The sequence below is a fragment of the Chaetodon trifascialis genome, chromosome 14, assembly GCF_039877785.1.
Source record: "Chaetodon trifascialis isolate fChaTrf1 chromosome 14, fChaTrf1.hap1, whole genome shotgun sequence".
Taxonomy (NCBI): domain Eukaryota; kingdom Metazoa; phylum Chordata; class Actinopteri; order Chaetodontiformes; family Chaetodontidae; genus Chaetodon; species Chaetodon trifascialis.
The window spans coordinates 11519297-11541276 of NC_092069.1; the positions used below are offsets into that span (position 1 = coordinate 11519297).

Consider the following 21980-nt stretch of genomic DNA (forward strand, 5'->3'; position numbering starts at 1 on the left):
TTATTTTTATGGTGAGGTAATGTATAAACTTTTGCTCAAAGTATATATGAAAACTTTTAAATTGGAAGATGTTAGTTGTTTTTGATGTAATTGAATGTCTTAGGGCAGAAGTGTTGCTCTCTAAGTTTCTTCCTTTAAATTGGCCCATTAACTTGTACTGTTGAGGGATTTTTTGTTTTCTCCTGAGTCTGAAGTACTTCAGCTGTATGATTAGTGAATAACAGACATTCGGTCTGAACTGGGCTGAATCCTTTATATGTTGATAGTAATACATCCACATAACTTAATGAAAGTACTCCTAAAACAAAAGCTTTCTTTGTCTTTGCAGGTTGCAAGTTGCACCAACCAGATGGGCCAGATCTCCATAGTGACCATGCAGAACTCGAGTCCTAAGGTGACTGAGTGTTTCAACGTTGAGTCCCGCATCCTCTGCATGGCCTACGTCCCTGCAGAGCTACCGCAGGAGAACGGCGAGAAGGTCCCTGAAAACAACCATGTCCCCACTGCGAAGGCCACTGATGCCCCCAGCGTCTGTCTGGGCATGGAGGAGGGCAGGTACAGCACACAGTGTACTTCCAGAAGTGTGTCTGCACGTCTTTAATATCTCAAAACATTTACCAGTTTTGTGAAACGTGTAAAGTCAGCTGTACCCACACAATGCAAAGTGTTACTTCTTAATAGGAGACACATGCACCCGTATAGTATTCAAAAGTATCTTTGGCTTGCACATCTGAACACGCTGCATGCAGCAGGTCACAGTGATCTCTTTTACAGGTTGTCAAAAAGTGCTTTTTGGAGTAAAAAAAATAATCAGTTCATCACAAAAAAGCTCCAAAAATGCCAAGTCAGATATTATACATTTCACTTGTTACAGGCTTAAATTTTTACACTCTTACAACAGCACCATAAATGTCCTGCAAACACGACAGCATTATGACTATAATCTCTAATTTTATCTATTGCTAAAAGGTTATTGATTACGTGAAAATGAAGGTGTATATCAGTGAAGCACTCTGTATAAAGTTTGGTCCTAATTTTGTCTCCTGTCCTGTTTAGCATCATTGTGTATAAGAGCAGCCAGCGGTCCAAGAAAATACGTCTTCAGCATTTCTTCACCCCAGACAAGTCCACCGTCACCAGCCTGGTCTATAAGAAACACTGTCTGTACGCGGGCTTGGTCAGCGGCTCTGTGGCAGTCTACTGCAGATCACAAGGTGTGTGTGTGTGTCAGGAGGGAAGGACTTGTGAACATGCATATCTCTTCTGTTATATACTCATAATTGTGCCTTTGCAATGTTTGTTGATACTCTTAAATGACTATAATTAGGACCAAAATGAGGTTAATTCACTGTGATTGTGTGAAACAGCAACGCATTCACTGAGTTAATTAGACTGGTTTGAAAACTGTGTAGGCTGACAGTGTTTACTTCAATATTTAGTCTGCACTAGCCCTGACTTTTGTAACTTCGGCCATAATTGCCCACATACATGAATAAGAGCACTGTTGCTGACTTTGTTGTTAGCTTTAGCATCTTTTAAGACTCTTCTGCTGGCACAATTTCCGAAAAGCAACCAGCAACTTATCTGACTTTTTCCAATTACTGGCAGAACATAAAATGTGCTGCAAAGAGTTTGGTGCTAAATTGACACAGCTAAACCTTTGGCAGCACTGAGTGAAATGGGTTATTCTGGGCAGAGACGTTGTTTTGTGGCCCATCACTCCAACTGCTGTTTTCTCTCTGTGAGTCATCAGGTCGCTCTTAGTGTGTAACTGTGTAGCTCGGGGTCAGGGGGCTCCCTCTGCTCTGTGTTGAGGTTCTGTTTCCGTTTGCTCGGTTGTCTGGGAGAAGCCAATCTGTTCGCGGTGACCTATTTAATGTCTTCCCTCCCCGACAAGCACAGACACATTAGAGGAAAGGATCTGGGCTGCACTCCTCCCACAGTCTTTCACATTCTGTGTTTTGTTCCATCTCTTACTGGCTGTCACAGCGGTGCGGAGCAGAGGGTCTCCGAGTGTCTTCTTCTCTCTGCCTCTGTGTTTTCCTCTGCATCACATCATGTGGGCAAAGATAAGTACTTACTTCAGAACACAAGGGAACTGAATCCTTGTAATTCTTGGCTGTCAAATATAAGTATTGCTATCGCTATCATGTGTGCTACCATTGCTAGAGGCATTTTTTTATTAATCTCAGTCACACATATTTATTCCTCTTTATGCCCTTGTATGATTCAAATTCGATTTCCAACATCTCCAAGGAAGGACTTTTAAGTGTCCCAGCTCAATTTCTTGCTCTGTCGTTGGTGGAGAGAGAGAAACAGAGACAGAGAGAATATGGATGATGGCCTGAGGACAGGAGGAAAATTATTCCCGCTCATTTCACAGTTGAGCCACAGTTAGCCCGGAGGAAGCGTACTGAATGTATGCAACCGTTCAGGAATGTTTATAGGGCTGCTCATTACTCCTTGTTTTGTTGCGCAAATCACCTCTTTTCTCTCCGTCAGTCTCCACACACCAATTATTTGACACTGGTAACTGAATGTTCCAGCAGCTTCAGTAGCTGCTTTTCATCACCACTGGTGTGTCAAATGAGTTCCCAGAAGGATCCCCTGGCCCGAGATCCTCTGAGCCTCACTCGTGTGATTTCTTCCCATCGACAGCTCAGTCACTGTCAATGAAACATGATGCCAAGTGCTAAAATGATGAGTCACCCTGCGTAGTTTGGTAGGGAAGCTGCATCCCTGTTGTAATGCTGCTCAAGTACTTTGTCACAGTGAAAGGCTCTGCCTGTACCCCATTAGCATTTAAAGTAGACCCACGGTTTACATTGCAGAGAAGAAAGCAAGCAGAACTCGGAGAATTGATAGCTTTTATTCTTTGCTGTCAAACTGTCAGCTGATCAAAGGGGACCCTCGCGGTGGGAACAGACGGGAAGATTGCACAAACCGTGCATGGAAACGCTTTTCTACTATAGATGCCGTGCATCTGAAGCTGGCCAGTCAGCCTCATTCTGCCATGTTTGCTATTTCCTTTGTGACTGACTGCGTGTGAGACAGAGAAAGAGGGAGGCAATGATTCGGCAAAGGTCACACGTCACAGCCAGGCAGTCAGAACATAAAGTCTATTCTCCTCTGTTCTGCCGTCCTGCCTTATCTACCTCTTCCTGTTGAGAGCATTGTGCATTCTTTGTTGCGGCTTTATCAGAAGAAGAAAACGATTGGCTCGTTTAATCCACGTTCACTGTCACTGGTTTGTGTGCTACTGTTTGCGCACATACACTGCGATGAGATGTTTGGTGCAGCTGACATGAAGGAATGCTTCAGCTTAAGAAGTGAGAGATGTGGGCAGACTTACGTAAGAAATTGGCACTCCTGTCATTTTTTTCTTTTCCTCCACTGCTGCGTTTTCTCTTTCATTTCCTTGTGTGTATTCACCTACACAGTATGATTATTACAATAATATACACAGGGCAAACCTCTTTGGGAGATTACCCTTGCTTCCCCAGTCATTACTGTACCTCTGAAAGAACATCTCTCCCTGCGTGGCACCTCTGCTTTCAATAGCTGCCTTTGTGCCTTCTCTTGACAAACACTATTGGTGAGGCCTCATTCACTTCCTGGCCTAGATTAGCTCAGGGAATGTGGTATCTGGAGGAAATGAAGTTTGTATTCGACGCAGGGGCCTTCTAGCATATCAGTAAAAAAGACCATTTCTACTGATGCACATTCCCATGTCAGCATCCGTCCAACAAACCTGCATTTCATCTCATTTTGTGACAAGGTTGAAGTGAATATTGTGGTTGCAGAAATGTAATGAGTTGATATTTTTAAAGACACTGCAAGGGGCGTTCCATTGCAGCAGAGCTGGCACTGTAGGTGTCCAGGCACATGTAGCACAGAGCGTGTAGGAGGTGTGAGTGGGATAGAGCTCAGCTCTGACTAATGCCTCGCAGCCCATCTATATTCATAGTGAAGGCTGTGAAAACCATCAATGGCCACTCCACCGGCATTAGCAGGCTTATAAATGCAGATGGCCTTTTCAGGCGACATTTATAAAGATGGAGTGACTGTTGTTATGTCTTCCATCTAAAGTGTTAACTTTAACTACGTTACGTGAAGAATTGTTAGACATTGCAAAAGAGAATGCAGTAAATCTACTATGAGAGATGTACAGTGCTGCACTATTGTCGCTTACGTTTAGCCACACTGCAACATTAGTCGATGTCTGACTAATAAACACGTAATCTGTGCTTGCACATACAGTGAATAGCATTTTGTTCAGAGGGTATTTTGTCGTATGCAAATGTTAATTCATTTGAGCACTGAGGTGCCAGCATTGTGTCTGTTGTTGCAGATGGTTTGTGGAGCTGTGAAAAGCCCAAGGTGCTGAAGCTGGGAGTCCTCCCAGTCAAGGCCATGCTGGCTGTGGAGGAGCACCTCTGGGCTTCATCAGGTGGACAGGTCTTCATCATCAGCACCCACACACACTGTGTAGAGGTATGTAACCTTGCTCTGATGCGGTATTATGTACCGTATGTTTACGTCATAAACAGAGCAGTTTAGCAGACCATTGTGTGCGTGCGTGCATGTGCGTGTATGTGTAGTGTAAATAACCCCTGGTACATTTTTTGTGTGTCTTTGTCAAAGTCAGTCATCCTGTCAGTAAAGAGCAGGAGAGAAAATAGTTCAGTCTGTATGGGAAAGTTGAAAACAGAGGGACATTTTGAATGCACGTGTTTGCTGTTCGGGAGATCTTTCAAGAAGCAATCAGCGTAAACTGTGGTCACTAAAAGTAACATCCAACAGGTGGATGCGCCTCTTCTTTCCACATCCTGAAATATGGATAGTATTCCCTGTGTGTGTGTCCTGGCCTGGTTTAGGGAATGGAAGCACCTGCCGTGGGCCCAGGAATAGTAACCTTCCTCTGACATACACTCACTCATAATCTGTTTAGCCTCATTAAGCTCATTATGTTGGACCACCTGCCTGTCTCGCTCTCTTTTCCTCTCTGAGGACTTACAGTTAGTCCAGAGTGGTGGCTGTGAGGGAAACAGGAGAGGGAGACTGAGAGGGAGAGGAAGGAATTGGATATTTAAATAAGCACCTAATAAATACTTAATCAAAGGGAGATTAAATATGAATTGCGATAGTTAAAATTTGTGAAAAACAGAAATGGAGGGCATGACATTTACATTTTATGCCCCTTCATCACCACTGTCTGTCAGAACCCTGCACAGACACACTTGTGAATGGACCAAATATAACTCCACCTACATGCAGAGCAATGTGTGGTGAGATTATGTAACCAGTGGTGATGGAAAAAGCCCAGTTTATTGGTCTCTGTGCACTGAGAATTCAAATTTACACTCTGCGCATATTTCAAACTATTCTTGCTCATGTTACTGACAGAATGGAGAGTCTAGAGTTAAAGAAAATAATGAATAAAGTTGAATTAATCAAAGATTTATGGACAAGATGGTGTTAAATGCTGGAAAATGTTTAAGTGTGCTTCCTGTTTTCACCACACCAGAGAGTCTCATTATGGTCTGAAATATTGACATCACCCCTCAATAAACATCTCGAGTGCATTTGGCCAAACAAACAAACAAACATGAGTCTGTGTTGTCTACTGTGGAAATGTTTGACACCATTTCAATGGTAAAGCATAATCACAGGGTCCCAGACGGAAGAGCCAGTCTCAACAGACACAGACAGACTTTCTGTGGGTTGACTGGTGTCATGAGCTTTTCCAATAGTTTTCCTCTTGTTTGCAGTCACACACAAGACAAATATTGACCCTGTAGACACAGTCATGCTTTTTTTTTTGCAGTGTCATTTTTAGCTTTATTTGTCCAACTGACATTAAAATCAAGTGGGAAAAATCCATGTTTTATATTTTTGCGTCTCCACGCCGGTGACAGCCGTGCCCAGAGGCATTATGTTTTTGGGTTGTTCGTCCAAATGTACATTCTCACATGTACGACATCTCCAGAAACCATTGAGGGAATTTGGATTGTTGGTTGGACAAAAAGAGCAATTTTAAGACGTCACTGGAGGCTCCTGGAAAATGTGATGAGCGTTTTTATAGTAAATGATTAATCATGAAAATAATCAGCAGATTAATCAATAAGTAATCCTTAGCTGCATCCCTGATTTGAAAGCAGTAACATCAGAGTTTCATCACAGGTCGACGGTCACACACGCTAACAGCAACCTGCTGCACAGTTCCAGAGCCACAGATTCATTAGGATTTAAAATGTCCTACTAAAGTCTTCTTCGTATCTAACTTATAAACACCATCACATGGTCTGTCCCGCACCTCGTTGAATGATCCACTACACAAACCTTCAGTTGGGAAACTGTTAATGTGAGTTGGCAGGCCAGATAGCTAATTAGCTGGTAATCAGGTAATTGACTGTTAATCAGCTGCACAACAGTGAACAGCTTTTCTGTTTCAGTCACTGAAAACGTCTTTAGAAGTCTTAAATTTCACTTGGTAATATTACGATTACAGTCACTCTCTATAAAGGTTATTCTTACTTTGGGAATTTCCCTTCGCGGGACAAATAAAGGAATATTGAATTGAATTGACAACATACAGCAACATGCAGTAGGTAATGCCCATGTCCTGACACTCTGCCCTGTCTCCCCCACCCAGAGGCAGCTGGAGGCCCATCAGGAAGAGGGCATGGTGGTGTCCCACATGGTGGTGGCTGGAGTGGGCATCTGGATCGCCTTCAGCTCTGGTTCCACTCTGCGCCTTTTTCACACGGAGACCCTGGAGCACCTGCAGGACATTAACATTGCCACACCTGTCCACAATACACTGCCTGGTAAGAAATACTGTAGATGGACAAAATATCAATACAGCTGCAAAACATTAGCTAAGTGTTAATTATGTGGAGAATAAGTCATTTTTCCAGGGTCAACTAGTCTGACAGTAAACAAGAAGTGCAAACAGCATCTGTTTTTTGTTGGTGGTTCAAAGCTGAAAAACATTTTTCAATCTTTAATGATTCATTCTACACAGTAACTAAAAACAAAACATACTGCGCTGTAGCATTCAGAGGTATTTCTCACCTTGCCTGTGGTTTACTCAGTCACGGTGATTCTGTGGTCTTACCACCTTTTCCGCTTCAACAGCCACCTCCTCTCTCACTTCTCTCCTGCCCTTGAATCACAACAGTAATGTGATCTGTGCACCTGAATCTGAAAGCTTTCCAGAGCGTCACACCGTCTGATGAAGAACAACACAGCATATTTGTTCTCTCTTTTATATCTGATCTTGTGATCATCTAGTTGAATACACTTTCTCAAACACAGCCCTGTGTTTGTGGACTGTGATGCAGGTCCCATGACCTCATGCATTCAGAGTGCTGTCCTGCTTGGTGCCTGTCAGTAATTAGCTGACATCAGTGAAGGTGCTCATGCAGACAGCTGCTGTTATGGCAGGTTGTCTTTCAAAGCCTCCTTTAGTCTAAACACTGAATCGGAACCTCTCATTTTATCTCTATTCCGAGTACTGCAAGAACATTTTGACCCTGTTAAGTCATTTTTAAAGAAACTTAGTCTGGGAAAGGAAGATCCAGCCCAAATGTGAACACTTGTAAAAACAAATAATGGGACATCCTTAGAAGTATGAATTATGACATGCCATTGAAATATATTTGCAGCTGAGTTACATGTTGAGCTTGTACAGTTCAGCATGAAATAACAAGCTATCTGAAACATTAATGTATTAAAGATCAAGAGCCTGTTTTGAAACTTTTATGATGAAACGATTATGTGAATTAATTCATCACTTAAGAAGAAGAAATAACACATTCTCCACTAGCAAGTACCCTCAATCGATCAGAATGTGTTATGCTGGAACAAAACATTGCCTGTACTGACATTACCTGCACAAATAAAACCAAAGTTAGGGGTAAGTCAGTCAGTAAGTTTTTCCCTTCAGCAGATCTAACATCGCATTGCCGTGAGCGCAGTGAGTTTGATGGGAACAGGGCTTTGTCCCTGCTTTGAAGAGCGATCTACTTTACTTACATCATTCCACTGAAATACCTCACCTTTGATCTGTGATCGTGTAAGGCGCTGCAGATCTGAACCTGTCATTAAAAGGTTGTACTATCTGCAGAACAGTGTCAGAGGCGAGACAAATGAGCCATATCCCATAGATAATTTCAGACCAGGTGCATTTAATTGTAGGGAGCAAATATTTGTTTAGAGGCTCTGAATAGCTGAACTCATTTCCTCTGATAACAGTATGACCCAAAACCAAGGAGTGCATAGCATCATGGCACAACACTGTTTAGAGCTCTTGGTTGTGTTCTTGAGCGCGGACGTTAGCTTTGTTACTATAGGAATTGTTGTCATCACAGTAGATGATATTATATTTAGTGTGTGGCGGTCGGCTGTGCAACAGTTTCCTGCCATGCGTGTTTAAGCCAAAGGTTGGATGAAATGACTGTCAGTGACAGTCGTCCCAGGCTGAAGTCATCAGAGCTGCCTGCTGCTTTGGATCGTGTAATCTGTCACGTTACATCAGCTTGACCCAAAAACACACAGCCTGCAAGGATGATTGTCAATTTTTTTTATTTGTTTTTCTGGTAACAGGAGATTGCTTCTGTTGGTACAAAGTCAGGATTTGTGAAGTCCAGTCGCTGCTGCTTTCACTCTCTATTTCCTCAGTGCTGAGTAGTGCAGACAGCTGTGGTTTGGTCTTGCATCGTAAAGTTTTCCATAAATGTTTTTGGACAATCAGCTGTTTGCCCTCCTCTTGAAACTGGTCGACAAGTGTGGTGTTTTGTGACGGCATCTGTGGTTTAATCTGCATGCGTGTTGTGGTCTGCAGCTAATGACTCCCCTGCAGTTGGGCTGTGCTATCTCATCTTCTGCATCATTAGCAGTGCTGTCATTAGCCCAGCTCCGCCCACGCTGTGTATGCTTATTTAGCCTTCAGAGAGACTTCTCTATTAGTGCCACAAGGCAGTAATAACATTCAGAAAAGGCATCAAAAGTATTAAGCTACGAAGTCATCAAAGCAAACGTGTAGAAATCAGCATTTATTAATCAGCAGAATGTTGGATCTCATGTAATTAGCGTTTGGGAGATGGTTTTAAACACCGCTTAGCTGTTAGAGCGGGTCCTAAGACAGACTCCACTGAAGGCTTCGAAACAAACCGCAACAGAAAAGCATCCACTCACAGCTTTTTGTATCCATGGCTACAAGTTGTTCAACGTGGCACAGTGATTAACAGCATTTCCTCGGCCTCATGCCTCTGACTGCAGGCCTTTGAGGACAGTACTGGCAACAGTTTTTCATGTAAAAATGTAAGAGTTGACCAACTGTTGGGAGTTACCACCCTCCCTTGGTACTGTGGGAGAATCTCACTCTGATACGCAGTGTTTAGAGTTACAAGAGGAAGGCCTCTTTGTCAGACAGATGTGAATGATAAAAGCAGTCTGCTCTGGGACCTCACTGCCCATACTGGCTAATAGGATCCATGCAACCGCAGAGGAAGCTGGTTCTGGGACAGACCACCACACATGAAAGCTTTCAAACTCTGGGCCTCACCATTAAGAGCTCACTACCTCTGATAACAGTATTGGTTCCCTGAACTGTCAGTCAGCGTGGAAATCAGGCGTTTTTCATAAAGTTTAGTTGGTTGTGATTGTCCACCTGCCTGCCGCTCCGTCTGTGCTCCGTTGAGATCTGTGCTTTTCCAGAGTTCTCCATGGCAGCGTTTATCACTGCTGGCTGCTGCTGTGGAGCAGAATGAGATCAAGAAATGTGCTGTTCCTGCACAAACTCTGATGTAATTGGAACCGCCAGCCAAACTGTGTGGACAGGAGAGACTGCCTGCAACTGATGTGTTAGAGGCAAAGAGTGATGGACCTCTCATCTACAGCTTTATGCTCCATTAATGTACATTTACTGAGCCGCGAGTGACCCTTTCAGATATTTAATCTCTGATTTCTGCATGACCCTCATGCCTTACCCTTACATTACACATCCTAATTCAGTTTCTGCATGTCCACAGAGCACACAATCAAGCTCACAATCAGAGACACGGGGCGTTGTCCTCAGTGTGAATGTCTGCATGAATGGTGCAGTGTTGAAAAACAGGAGGTGCTCTAGGTGGGGTTATCCTTCTCATGTTCATGCATGTTGGAGCAATTCTGCTAACTCTCCTTCATTGCAGACAGGGGTTCTTTATCAAAGCGTTACTGTAATAGCAGCAATTTTCACGATAACTCATAGCTAGTGTCTATTAAAGAATCCTTTGCAGCTCATGTTTTAGAGTAATTTAGTGCTATTAGTAGTTGATTAGTTCGTTATTTGAAAACACCACTCTGTCATAATCTCTCTGTATTTCCAAGTCTTTTATATCTATATATGTCATATATGTATCATTAGGACATAATAAGAAAAAGTGATGCAAAGGTTTCTGCGAAGTGTAAATTAAGTTAAAAGTTAAGTAAAATGAATATATCTTAAAAATCTTAAAAGCACTTCAAAAAGCAGTCGTCCTCCATCAAAGCTGCACCGTGGTGTCTCAGAGGACGGTGGCTCAGTGGCTGGCTGCTCTGCTGAGGGTCTAGTCTGTCTTTGTCTGCTGCTCTGTGACCTAAATAGGCAGCCACGCGTAGCCTAATGGGAGACAAACATCGGGGGGGGGGCAGTAAATAACACCTCCAGCTCTTCTTTGTTTGAACGCCAGCATTGTTGCACACATCCCAACACGGATGAGACACTTCTGTCTGAGCGAGCATCCACTCCCTCAGAGACACAAGGGCTGAGTGGACGGGATGACACACTGTAGCTCCACTGTGGAGTAGCTCCAGTTAAAACTTGTCTCGAACTGATCTTCTTCCTTGGAGACATGTTAGATTGACGTGGAAATTAAGTTACAATTCCTCATGATGAGCGAGGTGCACAGTGTACGATCGTTGGAATGAATTCTAATCACCTTGATGACCTTCTGATCCTCGAACATGTCAGCACGCTTACAAGCTAAACAAAAATGTTAAACATGATACCTGCTTATACATGCTGCATGTTGCCATGCTACCATTAGCATTTAGCTCAAAGTACCACGGCACTTAAGTACAGTGTATCCTCACAGAGCTGCTAACGTGGCTAGTGGCATGGCTAGTTCAGCACGTAACTGTAGCTCTCTGAAGGATGCCATTGATAAATTGTATGCTGTATGAAATCGAAAGCACTCACGTTGAACTGATCAGTGTTATTTCTCGACCTCGATTGAATGGCTGATGTCGTGTGTTATTGTAATGTTTGGGATTTGCGCCTCCCTCCTGCTGTTGGTCGTCAGGACTAAGTGCAGATCAAAGCCGTGCTCTGGTGTGGCGCTCAGGGCCAGAGCTGAGCCGTGTTGACGCTCACTCTGGGTTTATTTTAGTTCACCCTCTGGGTGGGGAACTCCAAATATTATGAAAGGAGGAAGTTGAGCAAGGCCCCTGACCAGTTTCTGCTAACTCTGGGCCCTCATTAGAAGCACATGTGGGCAGGACTCAGGGCCCAGTCTCCCACTGTACCTGCATGCCTATCTGGCATGATTCCTGGAAGTGTGGCAGCATGGCGTGTGTGTGCCCCATGCAAAGGGTCAGCTCTAGTGAGGGGGGGTCAGGCAGAGAGACTGGCAGTAATTTTTCCTAAAGCCCAAGAGGATTACTTTGTGGGAGGAAATTCAAGTCAAGCTGTTACAGCAATAATGACTCATGACAGTCTGGCCTCCCACATAGCAGGACTGAAAAGAAAAACCCCCAAAACCCCAGATTCTTATTATGATCATAAAAAATGATGATAAAAATGTCCGATTAGATTGTTGCATGGCTTATTCCTGACAAAGCTCCTGTGTGGGGCCGGAAGCGAGGGCCAAACTCCACACAATAAGTCACTTAGCACAGTGAGCCTGACTTTATTGCCATCCTCGCTGAAATCACAGCTCTAACAGTCCAAAGCGGCATCACAGGGATTCTCGTGACCCGGACGGGAGAGAAAAGGTCGGGTCAGATTGTCCGGCTGTAACTACCACAGAGGCACAGCTCCTTGTTTAATTACAGCATCACGCTTCACTCATTCTGTTATGTAACACATTTGTTTGTTTGTTCGACTCAAAGCGGACCATAATGGGGATTTTTTCTGTGTTCAGACACTTGAAAAGAGCTGCTCTTATCCAGGCTCCTCTTTTACGTTGCCCTGGAGACAAATAACCGTTGTCGCTGCAGAAATGCCGCCACTCGCAAATAAAGATATACCCCCTCCCTCCCTCCCTCCCTCCCTTCCTCCCGCACACCACATTGTATTCAAGTAACCCATTAACTGTCCTCTTTTCTGATTTTCCAGGATGCATAAGTGTGCATGAGCTCAGTGTATCGGTGTGAGGCCTGACAGGTCATGCTTGGCACTGTAACAGTCAATGTGGTGGAATACTGTGTGTCTGCCAGGAGACATTCAGGAGCTGTTTTTGAACAAAATTGAATTTATGCAAGATTAAACTGATGTGGCGCTTCTGTTTTTCTTCCACAGGGAACCAGAGAGTGTCAGTGAGCAGTCTGCTGGTCTGTCACGGTCTGCTGCTGGTCGGGACCAACCTGGGGGTGACTGTGGCGCTCTCTGTCCCCAGACTGCAGGGGATCCCCAAGGTCACAGGTAACACTGAAACATGACTATATCACATATTCAGATGTACGTGCATAGAGGCCTGCTGCAAAGGATTATGGTCGTTATTTATTTGTCTGTTTGATTAATTCGCAAACATTGAGTGTTGGGGAATATTCCTTTGAATTTTCAGATATGCGTACGGGTGATGTATATCTACTAATACACATTTGAGTGTGTGTAACATCCATCCATCCATTCATTTTCTATGCCGCTTATCCCTTTCGGGGTCACAGGGGTGCTGGAGCCTATCCCAGCTGTCAACGGGCGAGAGGCGGGGTACACCCTCGCAGTGTGTATGTGACATCTTGATGAATATTAACGTGGCTCTGCCTGTTGTCAGGTCGGGGCATGGTGTCCTTACATGCTCATAACGGACCAGTCAAGTTCCTCACCGTGGCTGCTGCAGTGTGTAACCGGCCCCCTGGCCTGCCATCCTCCACCCCTCCCACCTCAGAGGCAGATGATGCGGAGAACGTCCAGCCCCCCTCAGATTCAGCCCTGACTCCCCCTCAGGGACGGGGTGTGTGGTTGGGAGAGGCGGGCTGCACCACCATGGCTCTCCAGGACTCCATGTCATCATCCTGTGGCTCGCTAGCCCCATCCCAGGGCTCCTTGGAGCACGGGCCTGAGGACGGGGCCCTTTACGACGTGCTCCACGACCCGGCCCATCAGCAGAAGGGCCGCCGTGCCAGCAAGGTGGATGTCAGCTCTTTGCTGGTGGTGTCTGGAGGTTTGGGCCACCGCAGGGTCAACAAAAAGGCCAAACAGTCTCGCCATGAGGACACCACCTCCACCATCATGATCTGGCAGATCCCCTTACTCAACATGTGACACCCAAAGCACTGGGGTAGGTTAGAAATAACATCAAAAATCAAATCAGATCGCTTTCTTGTAGAAGGATCTTAAACATGTTGTCTTTCTTTTCAGATAAAAACAGAAGTGCCGCACACAACTCTCACAGGGAGATCCAATCAAAACAACTACATGTCTTATGGAAACCAGAAGTGCATTAAGCATCATTCACAGTGTTCCACTGATGTTTCTAATGACGTCTCCTCCCATAAGAAACAGCAAAGGATCAATATAACCACTCATCCAGGATGCTCGATGGAACAAACAGCCCTACAGACCAGTCAAAGGATATACTGTACTTGTTAAGGATATATTTGTTTTAAAACACTGAAAGGACCTTAAATGCACCCTCTGATAAAATTGGTTGTTGTTCTGTAACATGGCTAATACATTACTCTCCAGTGTTTGTGCCATACCGGTCGACTGTATAGGACTTAGTATTTAAATCAGTGTTGAAAAGAAGTGAAACAGGCGATCACGTAGACGTTTTTCACAAGTAGGGTCAGGTTTTGGCCGGACCTTGGATCGTCTGTCAAGGCCAGAGTTGTAAATATAAAGTATGACAACTCAGGATTACGTGTGTATGAGTTTTATGGTCGGAGAAAGTTTCTGTGTTTATACAGAGTCGAATCCTTTTACTATTGGAAAAGCTTGTCCGATGCTACCATTCTATAGAGAAAAGGGATTAAAAAGGTGGAACATCGATGACTGAATCGGTTTGGGAAGGCCTGAGGAGGATCCCTGGCTGGCCAGGTTTCTATTCATAGAGAGATGAGACAGTAGTTATGACCAGGAGAGGCTTCCCCCCCATCACATCTTTGAGTCTCACATGAGGATATTTTAAAAAAGAAAAAAAAAAAAGCCAACCAGCTTTATACTTTTGTCCCTTTTTATGTACTTCTGTGATTTGTATTAACAGATTCATAAACTGTTTTATTGAGCGGCGGTGTGCTTCATTTGAACTTCATTTTCAAAGCGTGCATGCAAGTTTTCATGCTTATTGTCCATCAGTGGTTTTATTAAATTCTCTCTTCCTGGGAACATGCAGCAACTATGTGGCAACTTTTCTGCAGTTTTGGCAAGTTTTTCAGCTGAACAATGCACTGCGAAGGAGTTGAAACTTTGATAAAGCACCATTTAGTGACTAACTTGAGTCGTATTGAGCACATGGTGAAGGGAAAAGTGTCAGTGTGCCTATTTTTCGTGACTCAAACTAACCTTGCACTTCTCTCCGCTTGTGCACAGCCATCAGTTCATGCTGGGACTAGCAATGTGCCTGAGGGGCCGCAGGAACTGAGCCTGATACAGCTCTTCCGGGATTTCAGTGCTCATTTCTCCCACTATCTAACCGAGAGGGTCAAGACTTTTTCTCTCTTCTGACGCCCACGCCCACTGTTGCACAACCATGTTTCACTACATTGTCAGTTCTAACAAAAATAGACAGGCTGATTTCAGGTTGGATGTGCTCCCATGCTGCAAACCACGGCACCACGGGCTTATTCCAGATATGACCTGATCTGTTGTTTTTGGTGGTAACTAACATTCTGACTTGAAAGATAATATTTAACTTCTGTAAACGAATACTGGCTTTTATTTATTAACTACAATGCCTCAGTCTTGGACCAACCAAGTAACCCAGATATCAGTTTGCCTGGCTGGGTGTTGCCACTGGTTGCATATCAGTACATCTCTGCAACTGGAAGTCTTTTGTTTTCCCTCTGACCCTGACATTTCCATGTAGACCTCTCACTTTGTGTGTCAGTCTCCCAGCTGAATGCCCGCAAATCTCAGACGGCTGATAGTTGTGTGATGCCCTTGCGGCGGCTTCCCTCTATTTTTATATCTGAAGGCCAGCTGCTAAGACACGCAGTCTCCTCTGTGGAGAGGTTATGGACCCTGGATAAAAACATCTGCTACTGCTGCTCTGCGAGGTTGTGCTATTTCTAATCGGGCCCTTTCAGCTTATATGCCTTGTGTGCCTCTTTCATCGCTGCAGTAACAGAGTTTTCCATTTCCAAGGTTACTTTACATACAAATCACAATATTGCGGCCCTTGTTTGGTTCAGGCTGTATCTCTCATAGGAGCTGGTTAGAAACAGTGTAGGGGATCATTTGCAAAAGGAAAGAGTGACTCATATTTCCAGAGCTTTGTTTGGCCTAAAGTGCACACTCAATTTATTTAGGGAGCCATCCTGTCAGTTCTACAGATATTGTCTCAGGCACAAACAGGTGGTGCACTAATGGAGCATTTATTGATTTTGAAATACTGTTACTGTAATATAAAAGCCCTTTGGGGACTAAGAGTTTGGTATTTAATCTTCCTTTAACAGGTACCAGCATCTCTCTAATATTAGAGGAACTGCATTTCACAGGGTTATATTACATACTTCTCTCTGCTAAAATTAGTAGGGGGGGGGGGGGGGGTTGAATTTCCCATATCTTCAGTCCTCTAATCCCATCCCCACCTCCACCCATCGTGGTACCCAGGACAGGGATGATGCGTAAAGGAATGTCGCATCTCTGGGATGCGTCCGGCGCGCGCACAACAGATGGAGCCTCGTACTCCTGCTGTTGAGTGTAGGGTTAATGCCGCCCGAAGGAGGCGTGGTTTCGATCAATGATTACCGCCTCACTGTAGTCAACTGTTCAAAAAAAAAAAGAGAAAAAAAAGGACAACAAAATCATAGTCCTGACGGAGCGGGTGTCTCTGCGGTCCACGCGGGACTGCCACGGTCTCCTTGGAGAGGGAAAGACGCGGAACGTGCGCAGCAGCTCTCCCCACTTCCATCGGAGGGAATCACTTTGCGTTGATCTGAAGGAGGTGCGACCTGAAATGACTGCTTGATCGTTCCTCCGACTCGCCCCCACCGCTGATCCCGGGCAGGTTTAAGGCGCAGGAGCGGATGAAACAGCAGCTGAAGGGTGCCGATGGAGAAGAGGTGAACGGACGGGATAAAGCCGCTGGAACGGTCGGTGAAGGGGAGTCATCCAGGGGAGCACAGCCCGGTTCGTTCAGCGGGATTGCGACTACCTTACGTAACGGAGCTTTGTGTAGGGGCCGGCAGGGAAACTGCTGCTGCCGAGCTGCTTAATCACAGCGAGGGAACGCAGGTAGGTTACAATACACCGTCAGCGGATGGAGATCCTTATTTGTGGATTCTACTTTGATTAAAATCAGGCGTGCGTAAAACACTTCTACTTGTCCTTGATTTGACTGAATGATGAAGCGCTTTTTTCTCAGCGTTTGTCCGACATTATGCGTCAGACGAGTTTTGATAGATTCCAAACACCCCATCCGAGTCATATTGGAGATTAATTCCATCAGGGCAAAACCATTTGCGCATGCGCTCTGAATATCTCCAGATTACCACAAATAATGGACAGGCAGGGTGATTATTGGAGTAGGTCATGCAGTTTACACCCACATCTCGCTGCGTGTTGGGACTGCCTCCGTCTCTTTAAAGCTGGAAATGCTGCACACGAAGCGTCAGTTGCTTCGGCTGCTTTCACTGAACTGATGACACGTTTAGGAGGGTATTACACACTATAGTTGGCAATGGCAGCACAAAGTAATTTTTTCCATGAAATTTAGCTGTGTCCAAGCTGTTTGTTATTAGAGAAAGGGCGCCCCTTAGAGAATATAGAAGTCTTTGCAGTTTCAAGGCTGTTTTTGCTCTCGCTGGGCCTTGGTTGAACTCCCTCCTTGTTTCCCCTCATGTAGGTGAAGGCAAAGGAGTTCATCCCTCCACCCAGCATGATCTGCGAAAACGCCGTCTCTCATCACCAGTGAATGATGAACGAGGGCCGCAGGCAAGCAGGAGGGGCTATCACTGTGGAGGCTGACGTCATCCTCCATGCTGTGAACCCTGACCTTGTCACACCCTCTGACAAAGATGGGAGTTTATGTCAAGCTTATGTCCAAGGGTTCCTGGAGGACCAGCAGGATTTCAGCCCCTCTCCGGTGTTTGAGAAGGAATACCTGTTAGACGGAAAACTGATGGAGAATAACCATGTGGATCATCAGAAAGGTAACGGCTCGTACATCTCAAGAGCTGACAAGTTTCACCTCCCCAATGATAAGGGGACTCCAGATCTTCCTCCTCACATTGACTCCGCTGTGTCCAATCACATCGCTGGCATGCAACAGAACAGTGCAAGCGGTGAAATCCAGAACGGCGCCAGAGCTAAAATGTCTTACAGTGCGGATTCATCCGCACGCTTGCCCAGCCAAGCCAAACAGGAAACTGATTGGTCAGTCCTAAAATCGAACCTCGAGCGCAGGGACAGCAGCCAGGAAGCTGAGAATGCACAGTCTAAAAAAGAGCCTGATTTAGTCATTGAAGTCGGCGGGCAGACGATCAACGCTCACAAGTCTGTCCTGGCAGAGAAGAGCGACTATTTCAAAGCACGTCTGTCACGAGACATCCTCAAAGTGAAGGGCGTCAGTTACAAGACTTTGTCTACATTGATCGACTATGTTTACACTTCTCAAATGAATGTTTGCAAGGATAATGTTGTAGATGTCATCACGGGGGCTAAAATCCTCCAGATCCCTTGTGCCGTCCAGGCCGCCATGGACTCCATGTCTGCACAAATCACTGCAGAGAACTGCTATGAGATTCTGACCATCGCCAAAAAGCAGCGACTGAGTGAACTGAAGGAGACCGCCTACGGATTCATGAGTGACAACTTCCTCCAGATCCTCAAAGACCCCGCTGTGTACGGACGCCTGACCGGGTCTGAGCGGGATCTGATCCTGAAGAGGAGAATGGAGGGGAGGAAGACTCTGATGGTGGCAGAGATAAACGATGTGTTTGATCGCGTTGGGAGTCGGCCGCCGAGCCGCTGCGGCAGCCGGCCGCAGAGCCCGTTGTCGGTTGGGTCTTTGGAGGAGAATCATATGATTTACTACTTTAATGAAACAGCAAATGACTGGAGACCTTTGACTGCGATGCCTGAGGACATAAACACTAAAGGGTGCGGGATCTGCACCATGTATAACTACCTGTTTGTGGCAGGGGGAATAAAGGGCTACGGGGACAAGGGCAAGGTTTCAGACAAGGTGTTCTGTTACAACCCTGTAACCAACCGCTGGGCCGAGGTCAGACCTCTGATCCAAGCTCGAGCCCAACTAAAGCTTGTGTCTACGGATGGCTTCTTGTATGCCATTGGAGGAGAATGTTTGTTCACAGTAGAAAAATACGACCCTCGCATGGACCGCTGGACCACGGTAGCCCCCTTACCCAAGGGAGCCTTCGCGGTGGCCCACGAGGCCACGACCTGCAGCGGAGAACTGTACGTTTCAGGAGGCTCTCTCTTCTACCGCCTTCTCAAGTACGACCCCAAGAGGGACGAGTGGCAGGAGTGCCCCTACAACAACAGCAGGAAGAAGTCCACCGACATGGTGGCTTTGAAAAGCTTCATTTACCGCTTTGACGTGAACCGCGAGCAGGGAGTCACCGTGTTCAAGTACAACACCATCGTGAAAATGTGGCACGACTGCGCGTCGCAGAGGCTTGGAAGTCATTTACCCTTCAGGTGTGCCGTTATCGAGAACTGCATCTACTGTGTGAACAAAAGCCAGACATTTCAGTTTGTAGTGGAGGAGGAGAACGCCTACTTTGTCGAGGAGCCGCTGAGGGCACCTCTGGAGGCAAAAGGTGTTCTTTTTCCTTTTGTTCTGTCGTTGCCTGAAAAGCCTGAAAAAGTTGCGTAGTGTGTGTGCGTGATCCAGAGTAACACAACAAACGTGTCACAGCAAAACTGGAATAAGCAGAAGACACACACTCTTCAATGTCCGCTTTCTATCTCAGTGTCTCATTACCTGCTTGCAATGGAATGTGCGTGTTTGCATGGCGATTTAATGTATCTGCAGGGTGAAGCCTTAAAAGGAAAACTTTTTTTGTGTGTTGAATGAATGCAACAATCTTTGTATCCAACTGTAGATAATGACATGATGACAGTGACTGTAGGTTATTTTGTGTATTTCCTGTGTTCAGTTTGGTTTGGTGCACTTTTGTAGTTAGAACAGATGTTATTTAGCATATTAACTAGTTGACTGGTGACTTTGGTAACAAAAACTAGTGTTTTGTTGAAAGTTGTGTAAAAAAAAGGTTGGAAGAAGTTGTTGTGCGCTTTATGAACGATGCAACACAGGTTCTATGCAAATGAGACAGAATATACAGGTGGGTCTGCTGTAAAGCTGTGCTGTTTAATAGTTACTATACGGGAATCTGACTGGGAAGGAATACACTATTCCTCGAACTAGGGCTGATTATTTTTATTATTTTTGTGATTAGTCAAAAAATTGGTATAATTTCCCACACCCAAGGATATGTATTAAAGTGTCTTGTGGTTATACAACATACAACAGACAAAAGCCCAAAGAAAGTGAATTTATTATTAAATATTATAAGAGAAAGCCTCAAATCCTCCCAGGAAAAGCAAATGTTTGGCTTTTTTTTTACTGGGAAAAATATAAGAATGGTCGAACTCTCCTCCAATGATTTCCTGTCAATTAACTAACCGATTAATCAGCTAATGGTTGCAGCTATATTTCTGAACTGAATCAGTCCTGCACCACACAAATATTCCCTTTGCAAAGCATTTAAACAGCACGTTGTACCTGCTTTAGTTCAGGGGGCCTCTTCAGTCAAAGCAAATTCTATCATTTCAACTCAGCATTTCCAAGAAGCTAAAAACAATCTTGTAAAACAAGAGGCTTTGAAACAAAAGTGGAAGCTGCACAGATTTAGCTTTAAAAGTACATAAATAACATTTATTTTTAGATTCAGAATGTACTATTTTACGTATACTGCATACTCACAGGTGTCACAGGTCCTATATTTAGCTGCCAAAGATAGAGAACATTTCATCCAGGCTAAAATGAGTCAAAACTGACAAAGGCTTTCACATGTTTTGTAGGTTAAGTTCTAAAAAGTGTCCCTCTGTACCACCAGAGCAGGTAAAAAAACTAAAGCAATAGTTGTAAGAGGGAGGACATGTTTGCTCCTGACAGCCACTGTCTGCAAGGTTAAGGCGAAATGAGCCATTCAAAGGCACAAACATACATCTCTTATCTTTCTTTCCCTGTGTGTGTTTAAGTAAACAGCAGCCGACCCATGTTCAACTGCGAGCAGGCTTTCCTCACTGACGAGGGCTGACCCATTCTTCAGGTCAAAGGTTAAATCAGATACTACAGTGCTGCCGCATGGCCAGGCTGTGGCCTTCGCTGCTTCCCCAAACAAGATATCTTGCTGTCATGACACTAATGAACCCCATTCCTCTTGAATCACACCTCATTAATACGAAATTTGTGCTAAATTTCCTTCTTTTAGACATTTCACAGCATTTGTTTACTGCTGCAGTATCATAGTGGAAGTTTTGTATGGAAGCTAACGCTGATATATTCTTGGAAACACTTGCTTTTGATAACATTTGTAGTCGTGTCTCCAAGCAGTTAATGTGACGAGGACAAAATGGATGTGGTTTTCATATTTTGCTGGCTGGAATCTGTATTTTTGTGAATTTTTGTATGGATTTGATAGTTTTGGATCTGCTGCTGTGATGGACAGTAAAGTAATGCAATGCTAAGCGATGGCTTCCTGTTCAAGGTATATGGAGTGGGCTAACAAATTAGCTGTTGGATAATGTATATCAGTCAGAACTAAGTGCTTCAAATAAAAGATTTTGTGTCTGAAAATGATCCGATTTTCTCTGATTTCTCTAGCATGCTGGGAAAGTGCTAATCTGCCATACCTGTGCCAGAGCTGCCATCTAGTGGATACTGACTGTAACAGCACCCAGTAACACTGCAGCGCTGTGTTTTCCTTGCCAACAAGTGTGCAGTAATTGCTGTAATATTCGTAATATGACTTCAAGGGAAACTCCATGCCTCTGTGAATTTAGGCCAATATGAACATCATCATTACAAATCCATCTTTTGATAACTGATATTTCAGCCAGCCCAGCTGTGAGTGTATTCACTTCTTAATTACAAACCAATCAGCTGCATCATCCACTGATTAATATGTGACAAAATGAAATTCTGATGGAAACCTAATTCCACAATCTTCCTTTTTTATTTTCACCACTAAATGTTTCTATGACTTATTATCTTGTAATTATGTGTTTGCATCCTAATGAGGTATTATTATTGTGTAGAATGGTTAGAATTATGAGACAGTACGTCACAAAGTATGACTTAGTATCATAATTATAAGAATCTTTCTCAAACTTTCCTTATAATTATGACATTATAAGATAATTATCACATATGAAGTCATAATTATGAGAAACGTTCTTATGACTAATTAAACGCTTCTCATAATTATGACAGATAATCTGGCTGCGTGAATGAAGTTTGACTAAAATAAATCAATGTCTTATAATTCAGAAACACACAAAAGTTGAGTTTGACTTCTTAGTTATTTAGTTATTGTTTATT

The 21980-nt window shown here is 44.3% G+C and overlaps 2 protein-coding genes across 3 annotated transcripts in view; both read left to right on the forward strand.

The window, feature by feature from the left end:
• The window catches only part of arhgef10 (Rho guanine nucleotide exchange factor (GEF) 10), a 47206-nt gene extending 33456 nt beyond the window's left edge, over positions 1-13750 (forward strand). For both annotated transcript variants that reach the window (XM_070979887.1, XM_070979888.1), the window contains 7 exons: positions 329-555; positions 1057-1214; positions 4352-4494; positions 6656-6830; positions 12548-12670; positions 13023-13529; positions 13610-13750. In XM_070979887.1, the coding sequence (XP_070835988.1) occupies positions 329-555; positions 1057-1214; positions 4352-4494; positions 6656-6830; positions 12548-12670; positions 13023-13513 (1317 nt within the window). In that variant the 3' untranslated portion in view covers positions 13514-13529; positions 13610-13750. The remainder of the gene's footprint in view (positions 1-328; positions 556-1056; positions 1215-4351; positions 4495-6655; positions 6831-12547; positions 12671-13022; positions 13530-13609) is intronic.
• Positions 13751-16081: 2331 nt separating this feature from the next.
• LOC139342352 (kelch repeat and BTB domain-containing protein 11) lies at positions 16082-21236 on the forward strand. The gene is made up of 2 exons (XM_070979418.1): positions 16082-16645; positions 17256-21236. The coding sequence occupies exon 2, from the start codon at positions 17325-17327 to the stop codon at positions 19248-19250; it is 1926 nt and encodes a 641-aa protein (XP_070835519.1). The 5' UTR covers positions 16082-16645; positions 17256-17324; the 3' UTR covers positions 19251-21236.
• The last annotated feature ends 744 nt before the right edge of the window (positions 21237-21980 follow it).